The sequence below is a fragment of the Erythrolamprus reginae genome, chromosome 9, assembly GCF_031021105.1.
Source record: "Erythrolamprus reginae isolate rEryReg1 chromosome 9, rEryReg1.hap1, whole genome shotgun sequence".
NCBI lineage: Eukaryota > Metazoa > Chordata > Lepidosauria > Squamata > Dipsadidae > Erythrolamprus > Erythrolamprus reginae.
Genome location: NC_091958.1, coordinates 40,710,401 through 40,723,736, shown reverse-complemented (window position 1 = coordinate 40,723,736; position 13,336 = coordinate 40,710,401). Strand labels below are relative to the sequence as shown.

General features: G+C 47.7%; 1 protein-coding gene across 2 annotated transcripts in view; it reads right to left on the bottom strand.

The window, feature by feature from the left end:
- The window catches only part of COG7 (component of oligomeric golgi complex 7), a 47,863-nt gene that overhangs the window by 8,969 nt on the left and 25,558 nt on the right, over positions 1-13,336 (bottom strand). For both annotated transcript variants that reach the window (XM_070760911.1, XM_070760912.1), the window contains exons 8-10: positions 4,530-4,726; positions 3,176-3,305; positions 712-866 (exon numbers count right to left, since the gene is read on the bottom strand). In XM_070760911.1, the coding sequence (XP_070617012.1) occupies positions 712-866; positions 3,176-3,305; positions 4,530-4,726 (482 nt within the window). The remainder of the gene's footprint in view (positions 1-711; positions 867-3,175; positions 3,306-4,529; positions 4,727-13,336) is intronic.

Below are 13,336 nucleotides of genomic sequence, written 5' to 3'. Positions count from 1 at the left end.
GCCCCCCAATTGTCCATGGGGATCTTGAGCAGAAAGAGAAGGCAAAACCCTCCCTTTCCCCTGACCCCCAACAAATGGTACCCAAGGGAACCCTGCCTGCCTCAACAAACACAGAGGCAGCAGATGGACATCCGTTTCAACAACCACCGATACATGAATCTGTCTAATCCTGCCTTGAAGCTATCCAGGCTGACAGCTGTCACAACCTCTTCTGGAAGTGAATTCCATCAACAAAGAACCCTTTGGGTAGAGAAATGTTTCCCTTTATTTGTCCTCACTTTCTTACCTAGGAGCTTTAGAGAGGGCCCCCTCATCCTAGTATTGTGTGAGAGAGAAAATTTTTTTCTCCATCCACCTTTTCTATGCCATGCATGATTTTATACACTTCGATCAAGTCACCCCTTAAACGCCGCCTTTCAAGGCTGATGAGACCAAGGCCTTGCAATCTGGTTTCATAAGGAAGGGACCCCATTCCCTTTAACATTCTTGTTGCCCTTTTTTGCACTCCAGTTCCAGCATATCCTTCTTGAAGTGCGGTGACCAGAACTGTACACAGGACTCCAAATTGAAAGCCAAATTGAAAACCTGTTCTTCCTGGAGCCAAAGTCTCTACTCGCCCCCCTCCCAGGAAGGCTGGGGATGCTGGGAAAGCCCCCTTGCCCTGGCCCAGAGGCTGGAGGCAAAGCGTCTTCTTCCTGGCCCGGGACTTACTTGCTGAAAAGGGCTTGCAGGGCCCCCAGGAGTCCAACCACGCCGAGCCCGTCGGTCAGCGTGAGGCAGTTGTCCACGGCCGCCAAGGCCAAGCCGAAGAGCTTGTTCACCGAATGGCTCAGCTCCTGCACGCAGTCCATTACTTCCCCGTGTTCCTGCCGGGAAGGACACAAGATCAGAGCTCACGGTCAGCCTTCTGGAGCGGCAGTCCAAATCAGAGGTGGGCTGCTCAGGTGGGACGGTAGCGTGTACTTGACCCCGTGGCTCTGAGTGCTAGCAGAGTCCAGCACAATTCCGTGGTGCCCTTGCGTGTCCATGCATGATTTTGCTACCTGCCCAGGTGCAGTAGCGTAATTGCACTGGACTCCACTAGCACTCAGAGCCACGGGGACAAGCACAAGTCACCGTTCCACCTTAGCAGCCCCACCTCTGGTCCAAATGGGGTGGAATTGGGGACCCGGCAGCTATCTCCACGAGGGCTCACAACCCCTCAAAATGTCTGCTGGTGCCCAGAGAACCTCCTGCCCAGCTGGAGCCCCCAGGAAGCTTCCGAAGCCTGAAGGGTGGGGCTGCTCCAAGGCTTTACAGAGGGAGCAGTCTGCCAAACAGGATCCCCAATTTCTGTGGGGAAACCTGGGATTCCAAGCATCCCCCCCCCCCCCACGAGACCGTTTTGCAGTCCCTGTTGCCTGGGAGCACCAGGTGTCAATGCCAGAACTCACCTTTGGAGGTGGAAAACCCTGTGTTTAACGCCCCCAACTCAAGGGGACAAAAGAAAAAAAAATCCTAATACCCTCCCCTCCATGTGGAACTCAGTCCAGCCTGTCACAGCCCCCCACCCTCTCCAGGGCAGCCCCCAGCCAGGTGTCTGAGATGGGAGTGGGGACAGATTTTCTTTGCAATTTTTACATTTAAATTCTCTTTAGAAAGAGTAGAGAAGCTTCCTTCTGCAGGCCTCCAGGCCCTCCCTCCCCTTCCCTCTCCGCCAAGCTTAGACCATGAAGAAGACACCCCCTCCCCCCCCAAGTCCTGCCTTGGCCAGACTTTCTTTTCTGGGCTTGTATTTTAGCTTCTAAAGCAGTGTTTCCCAACCTTGGCAACTTGAAGATATTTGGAATTCAACTCCCAGAATTCCCCAGCCAGCGAATGCTGGCTGGGGACTTCTGGGAGTTGAAGTCCAAATATCTTCAAATTGCCAAGGTTGGGAAACACTGTTCTAAAGGATCTTCACAGTAAGTGCTGCTGCTGCTGCTTCTCCTTCCAAGCCCACCACCCAGAGCCAGCAATTAAGACGATGAATGACAGTTCTCACAAGCCTGGAAGAAAAGCCCTTTTCCATCCACAGAAGCCCCCTGGAAACATAGAAACATAGAAGACTGACAGCAGAAAAAGACCTTCTGGTCCATCTAGTCTGGCCTTATACTATTTCTTGTATTTTATCTTAGGATGGATGGATGTTTATCCCAGGCATTTTTTTAATTCGGGTACTGTGGATTTACCCACCACGTCTGCTGGAAGTTTGTTCCAAGCATCTACAACTCTTTCAGTCAAATAACATTTTCTCACGTTGCTTCTGATCTTTCCCCCAACTGACTTCAGATTGTGTCCCCTTGTTCTGGTGTTCACTTTCCTATTAAAAACACTTCCCCCTCCTGAACCTTATTTAACCCTTGAACATATTTAAATGTTTCGATCATGTTCCCCCTTTCCCTTCTGTCCTCCAGACTATACAGATTGAGTTCATGAAGTCTTTCCTGATAAGTTTTATGCTTAAGAGCTTCCACCATTTTTGTAGCCCGTCTTTGGACCCCCTTCAATTTGGTCAATATCTCTTTGTAGGTGAGGTCTCCAGAACTGAGCACAGTATTCCAAACGGGGTCTCACCAGCGCTCTATACAGCGGGATCACAATCTCCCTCTTCCTGCTTGTTTCTACCTCTAGCTATGCAGCCAAGCGTTCTACCTTGCTTTCCCTATTGCCTGACCACACTGTTCACCCATTTTGAGACTCTCAGAAATCACTACCCCTAAATCCTTCTCTTCTGAAGTTTTTGCTAACACAGAACTAGCAATACAATACTCAGATTGAGGATTCTTTTTCCTAAGTGCATTATTTTACATTTGGAAACATTAAACTTCAGTTTCCATTGCTTTGACCATTTATCTAGTAAATCTAAATCCTTTGCCATATTACAGATACCTCCAGGAATATCTACCCTATTGCACACTTTAGAGTCATCGGCAAATAGGCAAACCTTCCCTACCAAAACCAAGAGCCCCCCCTCAACACCACCACCCGCCCCCAGGGAAGGAAGGCCGAGAGTGAGGCTGCTCAGCTGCAGAATCTGTGCTTTCAGAGGGAGTCAGACATCTCAAGCTCTGTCCATCACTTCAGGTGTCACAAAACTGGATTGTGGTTGAACAGCAGGGCATGATGACTGGAGGCAGCGGAGAAAGGGTCTTACCAGAGGGACAGCACTCATCTGGATGAGGAGATTCTCTTCCTCCAGGGCCCGATACTGCAGCTGGAAGGGCTTGTAAGGGCTGAAGACGGCCTCCACCAGCTCGGCCACCTTCACCAGGTTGCACTCCCCCTGAAAGCACAAGAGCCACTTCACAGCAGGGGGGGCAATGGGGTTGGGGGGCTCCCCATATTGCCTGCTTTGCCAGTTGTTATTTTTATACTAAAATTAAATCTGGGGCAAGATGTGAGAAGTTAAGAGACTCCTCAAGTTCTCCATACTGCCAATGGTGCAGGCCTCTCTGCTCCCCAAACTCTCCAAGGACCAAGGAAGGAAGGAGGGAGGGGAGGGAGGGTGGAAAGAAGGAAGGAAGGAAGGAAGGAAGGAAGGAAGGAAGGAAGGAAGGAAGGAAGGACAAAAGGATGGATGGATGGGAGGAAGGAAGGAAGGACAAAAGGAAGGAAGGAAGGACAAAAGGAAGGAAGGAAGGAAGGAGGAAAGAAGAATGAAAGGAAGAAAGGAAGGACAGAAGGAAGGAAGGATGGAAGGGAGGGAGGGAGGGAGGAAGGGAGGGAGGAAGCCACAAAGGGCTGCTAAGCTTTTTGAAAAAAATAAAGGGCACTTACTAAAGAACACAAAGGAAGTGCATTTATCTATCTATCTATCTATCTATCTATCTATCTATCTATCTATCTATCTATCTATCTATCTATCTATCTATTAAATTTGTATGCCGCCCCTCTCCGTACTCTGGAAAAAGTATGTTTTAGAATTAATCCTTCCACCCCTCAATACATTTACTGCTCTGTTGCTTTTTATTGAATTAATGGGGAGGGGGAGATCTTGAGACACCACCTCCACCCTAGAGAAGGCAGCAACTCTGTCACTTCCAGGAAAGGCCTGTAGGCAGCCTGGGAGGCTCACATTTCTTTCTGTGTGGGGAGGGACCCTCATTCTGCCTGCCTCGTAGCCAAGGGGGGGGGCTCTTCACACCTGCCCTCTGTGGCCCCGAGAAGAGAACTAACAAGGGAGAAGAGGGGCAGCGCAGAGGCCTCCAGGGCGGGAAGGAGAGGCCGAGCAGCGGCTCACCTTTACGGAAATCAAAAGTCCCAGGGAGTATTTACTCACAATAGAATCCCAATTGTTCTGCTTTGGCAAACACTTTAAACGCTGTGTCAACACTGCTCACTCAAGTCAAACAAAGTTTGGGACAAGTATTATGTAATAAACTGTAATAAAGACCGTCAACGCAATACTAACAAATTGTATAAAACTCCCATGTTGGAAAAGGACAAAAACAAAGAAAAACCAACCCAGAGCCATCTGGGTTGGGTGTCCCAGTGCCAAGGACTTACCCAGGCTGGGCAGCATGGCAGCCTCCAGCCCGTGTGCAAAGTAGACGGTGGTGCCGTAGAGGCCCAGGAGCTGGCTCAGTCTGTTCTCGGGGCTGCAGCGGTCCATGGCGGCAGCGAGGCAGGTGGGCAGGGAGGGGGCCAGCGCACCCAGCACTTGGAGCAGCAGGACCGTCACCACCTGGTGGGGGTTCTGGAACACCTGCGGGAGGAAGGGAGGAGGCTTAGCATTTAGAATGCCTGGCTGCATAGCCAGAGGTATCACAAGCAGGAAGAGGGAGATTGTGATCCCGCTGTATAGAGCAATGGTGTGACCCCATTTGGAATAATACTGTGTCCAGTTCTGGAGACCTCACCTACAAAAAGAGATGGATCAAATTGAACAGGTCCAAAGACGGGCTACAGAAATGGTGGAAGGTCTTAAGCATAAAACTTATCAGGAAAGACTGAATGAACTCCATATGTATAGTCTGGAGCAGTGTTTTTCAACCAGTGTGCCGCGGCATACTAGTGTGCCGCGAGACATGGTCAGGTGTGCCACAAAGCTCAGAGAGAGAAAGAAAATAAGAGAGAGAGAAAGAAAATAAGAGAGAGAGAAAGAAAGAGAGAGAGAGAAACAAAGAGCATGAGAGAAAACAAGCAAGCAAGAGAGAGAGAAAGAAAACAAGAGAGAGAGAGAAAGAAAGCAAGAGAGAGAGAGAAAGAAAGCAAGAGAGAGAGGGAAAGAACAAGAGAGAAAGAAAGCAAGAGAGAGAGAGCAAGAGAAAGAAAGAAAGAGAGAGAGAGAGAGAGAAAGAGAGGGAGGGAAATGGGAGAGAGAAAGACATAGAGGGAGGGAGGGAGAGAGAAAGAGAGCAAAAAAGAGGAAAGAAGGGAGAAAGAAAGAGGGATAGAGAGAGAAAAAAGAGGAAGGGAGAGAAAGAGGGAGGGAGAGAGAAATTGAGCGAAAGGGAGGAAGAGAGAATTTTTTTGTCCAAACTTTTTTTAGCACACACACACCCAACGTGCCACATGGTTTTGTAAATGTAAAAAATGTGCTGCAGCTCAAAAAAGGTTGAAAATCACTGGTCTGGAGGACAGAAGGGAAAGGGGGGGGACATGATCTAGAACGGTGGTTCTCAACCTGGGGGTCGGGACCTCTTTGGGGGGTCGAATGACCATTTCACAGGGGTCGCTTAAGACCATGGGAAAAGACAAATTCCCTATGGTGTTAGGAACTGAAGCTTCTATTCTGGCACCTTGGAACATATTTTTACAATCAGGTGTTTACAGTGGGGGTATCCCTCTGGCCTTCCTGCCAATCAGCTTAAAGTTCTGTTGGAAGAATTGGTGCTAGACTTATGGTTGGGGCCCCCCCACAACATCAGGAACTGTATTAAGGGGTTGCAGCATTAGAAAGTTTGAGAACCACTGACCTAGAATGGTAGAACAAGAAGCAATGGGTGGAAGCTGAACAAGGAGAGAAGCAACTTAGAACTAAGGAGAAATTTCCTGACAGCGGGAACAATTAATCAGTGGAACAGCTTGCCACCAGAAGTTATGACCTATAAAGCCCTTCATGGCACTGGACCAGACTATCTCAGGGACCGTCTTCTGCTGCACGAATCCCAGCGACCAGTTAGGTCCCACAGAGTGGGTCTTCTCTGGGTCCTGTCAACTAAACAATGTTGCTTGGCGGGACCCAGGGGAAGAGCCTTCTCTGTGGCGGCCCCGGCCCTCTGGAACCAACTCCCCCCAGAGATTAGAATTGCTCCCACCCTCCTTGCCTTTCGTAAGCTTCTTAAAACGCACCTCTGCCGCCAGGCATGGGGGAATTGAGATACTCTTTCCCCCTAGGCCTTTACAATTTTATGCATGGTATGTCTGTATGTATGTTTGGTTTTACAATAAGGGTTTTTAACTGTTTTAATATTGGATTGTCATATGTTGTTTACTACTGTTGTTAGCCGCTCCGAGTCTACGGAGAGGGGCGGCATACAAATCCAATAAAATCAAAATCAAATCAAATCAACACTCGAAGTTTTTAAGAAGATGTTGGATAACCATCTGTTTGAAGTAGCGTGAGGTTTCCTGCCTAAGCAGAGGGTTGGACTAGAAGACCTCCAAGGTCCCTTCCAACTCTATTGCTATTGTATTTCAGACAGTAACCTTCAAAACTATAAAGATGGACGCCCAATAACTGAGATAGCAGAAATTTGCTTTAATGGAGCTTGGATTATTTGTTACGTTTTGCAGTCTTCTGATTCTAACATTGCTATAATTAAGGTGAAAAGAAAACAACGGAAAAGGCAACAAAAGCATTTGGGCTCTCTAGGGCAGTGTTTCCCAACCTTGGCAACTTGAAGATATTTGGACTTCAACTCCCAGAATTCTGGGAGTTTAAGTCCAAATGTCTTCAAGTTTTCTGACAGTCTCAAAATGGGTGAGCAGTGTGGTTGGGCAGTAGGAAAAGCAAGTAGGATGCTTGGCTGCATAGCTAGAGGTATAACAAGCAGGAAGAGGGAGATTGTGATCCCCTTATATAGAGCGCTGGTGAGACCCCATTTGGAATACTGTGTTCAGTTCTGGAGACCTCACCTACAAAAAGATATTGACAAAATTGAACGGGTCCAAAGACGGGCTACAAGAATGGTGGAAGGTCTTAAGCATCAAACGTATCAGGAAAGACTTAATGAACTCAATCTGTATAGTCTGGCGGACAGAAGGAAAAGGGGGGGACACGATGGAAACATTTAAATATGTTAAAGGGTTAAATAAGGTTCAGGAGGGAAGTGTTTTTAATAGGAAAGTGAACACAAGAACAAGGGGGCACAATCTGAAGTTAGTTGGGGGAAAGATCAAAAGCAACATGAGAAAATATTATTTCACTGAAAGAGTAGTAGATCCTTGGAACAAACTTCCAGCAGACGTGGTTGGTAAATCCACAGTAACTGAATTTAAAGATGCCTGGGATAAACATATATCCATTGAAAGATAAAATACAGGAAATAGTATAAGGGCAGACTAGATGGACCATGAGGTCTTTTTCTGCCATCAGTCTTCTATATTTCTATGTTTCTAAGTTGTCAAGGTTGGGAAACACTGCTCTAGGGGAGAAAAATCATACCGTGGGGCTGCTGTTGCCCTGACTGCTTTGGTTGCAGGAAGAGAAAGAAACGGGCACATTTTAGGGAAGATTTTACATCAGATCGTTTTAAGGAGGGTTCTAGTCAGAGAGGCTTAAAAGCCATTGCCTCTTGATCCCACCTGTGCAGTACTGAAAAACGCTTCTGCAATTCCGTGGCTTTTCCTGATTGGCTGCAAAGGTGCATCTGAACCACAGAAATTTAAGGGGTTTATTGCAGACTTTAGACCTTGTAAAATTCCACGAACTAGGCAGGCCGATTTTACCATAAAAGACTCATTAAGCCCATGCTTCAGGGTGACTTGTCAGCAAGGAAGATGATAAAAATTGATAAATCCACTGCATATTTCCTTGTTCTGAAGCTACTCCTTCCTTTTTTTAAAAACATTAGCCAGTTTTGAAATGAAGCTGGTTTTTGTACTGAGCTTCACGTCAGAATAGAAAAGGAGAAGGGGGGCAAAAGGGAAAAAAAATGTGCTAGGTGTGTCGAGGAAGTGACAGACTACCCAAAGCCCTGCCTGATTTCAAAAAATCCACTTTTAATGTCTGTGTTTCTTTCACCGTTAATCTTTAAAGTACGCAATTGGCGGGACCCAGGGGAAGAGCCTTCTCTGTGGCGGCCCCGGCCCTCTGGAACCAACTCCCCCCCAGAGATTAGAATTGCCCCCACCCTCCTTGCCTTTCGCAAACTACTTAAAACCCACCTCTGCCGCCAGGCATGGGGGAATTAAGATTCCTTCTCCCCCTAGGCCTTTACAATTGTATGGGTGGTATGTTTGTATGTATGTTTGGTTTTTTATATTAAGGAGTTTTTAATTCGCTTTTAGTATTAGATTATTACTGTATATTGTTTATTATTGCTGTTAGCCGCCCCGAGTTTGCGGAGAGGGGGCGGCATATAAATCCAATAAAATGAAATGAAAATTGCAGATCCCTCTGTACAGGGGGTGAACAGTGCAGTCAGGTGGTAGGGAAAGCAAGTAGGATGCTTGGCTGCATAGCTAGAGGTATAACAAGCAGGAAGAGGGAGATTATGATCCCGCTATATAGAATGCTGGTGAGACCACATTTGGAATACTGTGTTCAGTTCTGGAGACCTCACCTACAAAAAGATATTGACAAAATTGAACGGGTCCAAAGACGGGCTACAAGAATGGTGGAAGGTCTTAAGCATAAAACGTATCAGGAAAGACTTAATGAACTCAATCTGTATAGTCTGGAGGACAGAAGGAAAAGGGGGGGGCATGATCGAAACATTTAAATATGTTAAAGGGTTAAATAAGGTTCAGGAGGGAAGTGTTTTTAATAGGAAAGTGAACACAAGAACAAGGAGACACAATCTGAAGTTAGTTGGGGGAAAGATCAAAAGCAACATGAGAAAATATTATTTTACTGAAAGAGGAGTAGATCCTTGGAACAAACTTCCAGCAGACGTGGTAGATAAATCCACAGTAACTGAATTTAAAAATGCCTGGGATAAACATATATCCATCCTAAGATAAAATACAGGAAATAGTATAAGGGCAGACTAGATGGACCATGAGGTCTTTTTCTGCCGTCAGACTTCTATGTTTCTATGTTTCTGTCGGGCTCTCTGGTAGACTCCTCCCAAAAATTCAAAGGTACAAATGTCAGACACACACACGTTTGAAAATTCAAAACAATGTTCTTTATAAGGAAAATTCACTCAACCTAAGCCCTCTTTTGGTACAGCAAAGAGCACTCGTCTCCAAACAAACTGGTAATTTATACAAGTCCCTTATCAGTTCTGTGATACATAGCTTGCAGCTGTGAGGCAATTCACAGTCCTTCTTCTTTCACAAAGTGAAACACACTTTGCCCTGGTTTAGTTTCAAAGCGGGGGGAAATCAGCACACAAAGGTCGAAGTCAGCAAAGCAGTCACCAAACACAAAGATCAGATAATCCTCCACAATGGCCAAACCCACAGGCTGCTCTTTATAGCAGCCTCACTAATTACCACAGCCCCACCCAACCACAGGTGGCCTCATTTTCTTTGATAATAATCTCTCAGTTGTTGTTGCCTATGCATTGCTCTCCGCATGCGTGGCTGTATCATTAACTCTTGTTCCGAATCCAAGGAGGAGCTAGATAATTGATCTCCTTCTGAGCTGTCTGCCCCACTCTCCTCCTCCCTGTCACTCATGTCTTCTTGGTCAGAGGAGCCTTCATCAGCAGATTCCACTGGGGGGGGGGGGGCAAAACAGGCCTGCACCATGTGGATGTCTCCCCCACACCCACAGTCCTTGGGGCAGGAGCTGGGCCAGAGCTAACCACAACAGTAATGAACTTGTCAGCCCTACGGGATGAAACGGACCAGGAAACTGACTCTACAGAACAACTAGAGCTGCCCTTTAACACAGGGGTCTCAAAACCCGGGCCACTTTAAGACTTGTGGACTTCAACTCCCAGAATTCCTCAGCAGCAAAGCTCAACACCTCACCTCAGCAAAGCTGGCTAAGGAATTCTGGGGGTTGAAGTCCACAAGTCTTAAAGTGGCCTGGGTTTGAGACCTCTGCTTTAACAGAACAGAATCTTGCAAGCCTCCCACCGTTTCCCTCCCCTCCACCTTGTGCCCCCACGGAGGCAGGGCAGGGGGGAGCCAGCCCGAGCCTCTTCCTCAGCTCCCCCTACCCTCCTGAGCTCAATGCAGCTTCTTCTCCACCTGCAACCTTTAAAGATGCGTGGACTTCCACGGCTGGGGGTTCTGGGAATGCAAGTCCACACCTCTTCCAGTTGCTGAGGTTAAGAGGAACTCTGCCCTCGTGGTGTCTCCAGCACTGCCTCAAACCCCTCTGGCATTTACATTTAGCCGTATTCTTGTGCAAATCCCTGATAAGAACTCTGAACAATCATGACGTCCCATCTAGCACACAGTGCTTCCTTCTTTCCCACGATAAATGAAGAATGCGGGTAGATGCAGAGCAGGTTGCAGCCAATTTCACCCTGTAGGCCTGGACTTGGTTAATGGTCTCTAGATCAGTGTTTCCCAAGCTTGGCAACTTGAAGATATCTGGACTTCAACTCCCAGAATTGCCCAGCCAGCATTTGCTGGCTGGGGAATTCTGGGAGTTGAAGTCCAAATACCTTCAAGTTGCCAAGGTTGGGAAAAACTGGTTTATATATATTATATTAGAGGGGGGGGGGGGCAGAATGGGTTGTCCCAAAGGTGCTTTTTCTGGAGGCAACTGGGCTTCCTTGTTTTTCTAGGACAGTGATGGCAAACCTATGGCAAGGGTGCCACAGGTGGCACACGGAGCCATATCTGCTGGCAGTGTGAGCTGTTTCCCTTGCTCAACTCCAACGTGCATGTGTGTGCCTTCCAGCTGGTTTTTGGCTCACAAAGAGGCTCTGGAGGGCGTTGTTTGCCTCCAGAGAGCCTCCAGGGGGATGGGGGAGGGCGTTTTTACCCTCCGGCTCCATGGAAGCCCTTGGACCCTCCGCAGGGTGAAAAACAAGCCTACTGGGCCCACCAGAAGTTAGGAAACAGGCCGTTTCCAGCCTCCAGAACGCCTACAGGGGTGGGGGAAGCTGTTTTTGCCCTCTCCAGGCATTGAATTATGGGTGTTAGCACTCATACATACGCGATAGCGCACGCCCACGCTCTTTCGGCACCCAAGGAAAAAAAGGTTTGCTATCACTGTTCTAGGAAGACGTTTCACTTCTCATGCAAGAAGCTTTTTCAGCACTGACTGGATGGTGAGAAATGGAAGGATTGATACCCCTTACAGACCGCCAGTCGTTTGCATTCTTTTTAGAGAACCACTGAGACCGCTTGGCGGTTTATGGGTCCTCAGGGTCACCTGGGTGGTACACATGGGCCTGGAGTCTTTTTTGAACCACTGAATGTCTGTGTTGTACAGATAGAGGATTGATTGATTGATTGATTGATTGATTGATTGATTGATTGATTATTGATTTATTCAAGTTCTTATGCCGCCCAACTCCTTAGGACAGGGATGGTGAACCATTTTCCCCTCGGGTGCCCGAAAGTGTCCTGCGCGAGTGTCCACACCCATAATTCAATGCCTGGGGAGGGCAAAAGTAGCCTTCCCTGCACCACCGGGGAGGCCAGAAACAGCCCAACCTCTGGTGGGCCCAGTAGGCCCGTTTTTCACCCTCCCTAGGTTCCAAAAGCTTCTTCCCTGGAGCCTGGGGAGGGGAAAAAACCCCCTTCCCCATCTGTCCGGGGCCGCCCCAGAAGCCAAAAAGTGCCCTCCCAGGGCCTCCAGGTGGACTGAAGCAGAACTAGGGAAATGGCTTGTGTGCCAGCAAATATGGCTCCGGTTGGCACCCGTGGCACATAAGAACCTAAGAAGAGCCCTGCTGAATCAGGCCAAAGCCCATCAAGTCCAGCATTCTGTGTAACACAGGGGCCCACCAATTGTCCATGGGGATCTTGAGCAGAAAGAGAAGGCAAGACCCTCCCTTTCCCTCGACCCCCAACAAATGGGACTCAAGGGAATCCTGACTGCCTCAATAACAACAGATACACTTGGCATCCATGAATCTGTCTAATCCTGCCTTGAAGGATGAGCTTCATTTATATCCTGCACTGAAGAATTTCTGTTTCCTTGTCAGAAGGAACTGCTCTGCAGCCGTTTGTGGCTCCATTTGCAGTCGGGGCTGAGAAGGGCTCTCGGGAAAAGGCCCAGAGGCGGCTCAGTCGGTCAAGGGAGCAAGATCAGCCCCAAGATGGCAGGCCAGGCTCCTTCCAGGCCTCCCCAGAGATAAGCATCAGTTCTCCCCTTCACGGGTGAAAGCCTCAGGACCTCATTGAACAAATTGCCTGCTGCTTCTCCAAACTCCAGCAAACCAGTTTGCCAGCAGGGAGCCCAGTTCCTTGCTGCTGCTGGTGGGGTAGGGTGGTGGGGAAAGAAACAGACCCCCTGCTGCAGTCTGGGTCAGGGACACACAATTCCTCTGCCACCAGGGTTATACCGGGTGTGTTTGCCCACCAATTCTGGTGGCACGCATAAACATACATGTACACACACCGCAGAAAAGGCACCAGAGTTAAAGGGCAGACAGAAATCAAACAAGGTTAAAGCAAGACATGATGGGGCCATTTGCAGTATAGGTTCAAATGAGCATTTCCAAATTATTCAGGGATCCAGTAGGCTTGCCGTATTTTTTCAGAGCATAAGACGCAGCTTAATTTTTGGGAAGGAAAATAGGGAAAAGAATCTGCTTATCATGTATTCATCTGTCTAGCGTCCTTAGGCAGCACATTATTTTATCCCCTAGTTAGGGCTTAAAAAAAAAACTTTATTTGGAAAGAGTAACAATGAAAGAGCTTGCAAGCCAGTAAGAGCTGGGAACATCATTAGCACCTGGAAAGAAACATTTGGAACAAGTAGAGCAAAAAAGCCTGCAAAGACTTAGGACTTGGAAAACATTCTTCTTTGCAGAGAGTAACAATGAAAGAGCTTGCAAGAAGGTAAGAGCTGGGAACATCATTAGTACCTGGTTAGTTAGGGCTGGAAAGAAAGTTATTCGGAGCAAGTTACAGCCATGAAAAAAAAAAACCTGCAAAGACTTAGGGCTTGGAAAACATTCTTTGCAGAGAGAAACAATAAAAGAGCCTTCAAGGTAAGAGCTGGGAGGTAAGAGTTAGCAGCTAGTTAGGGCTGGGGGCGGGAGAGAGAAGCTACATTCAGAGTATATGC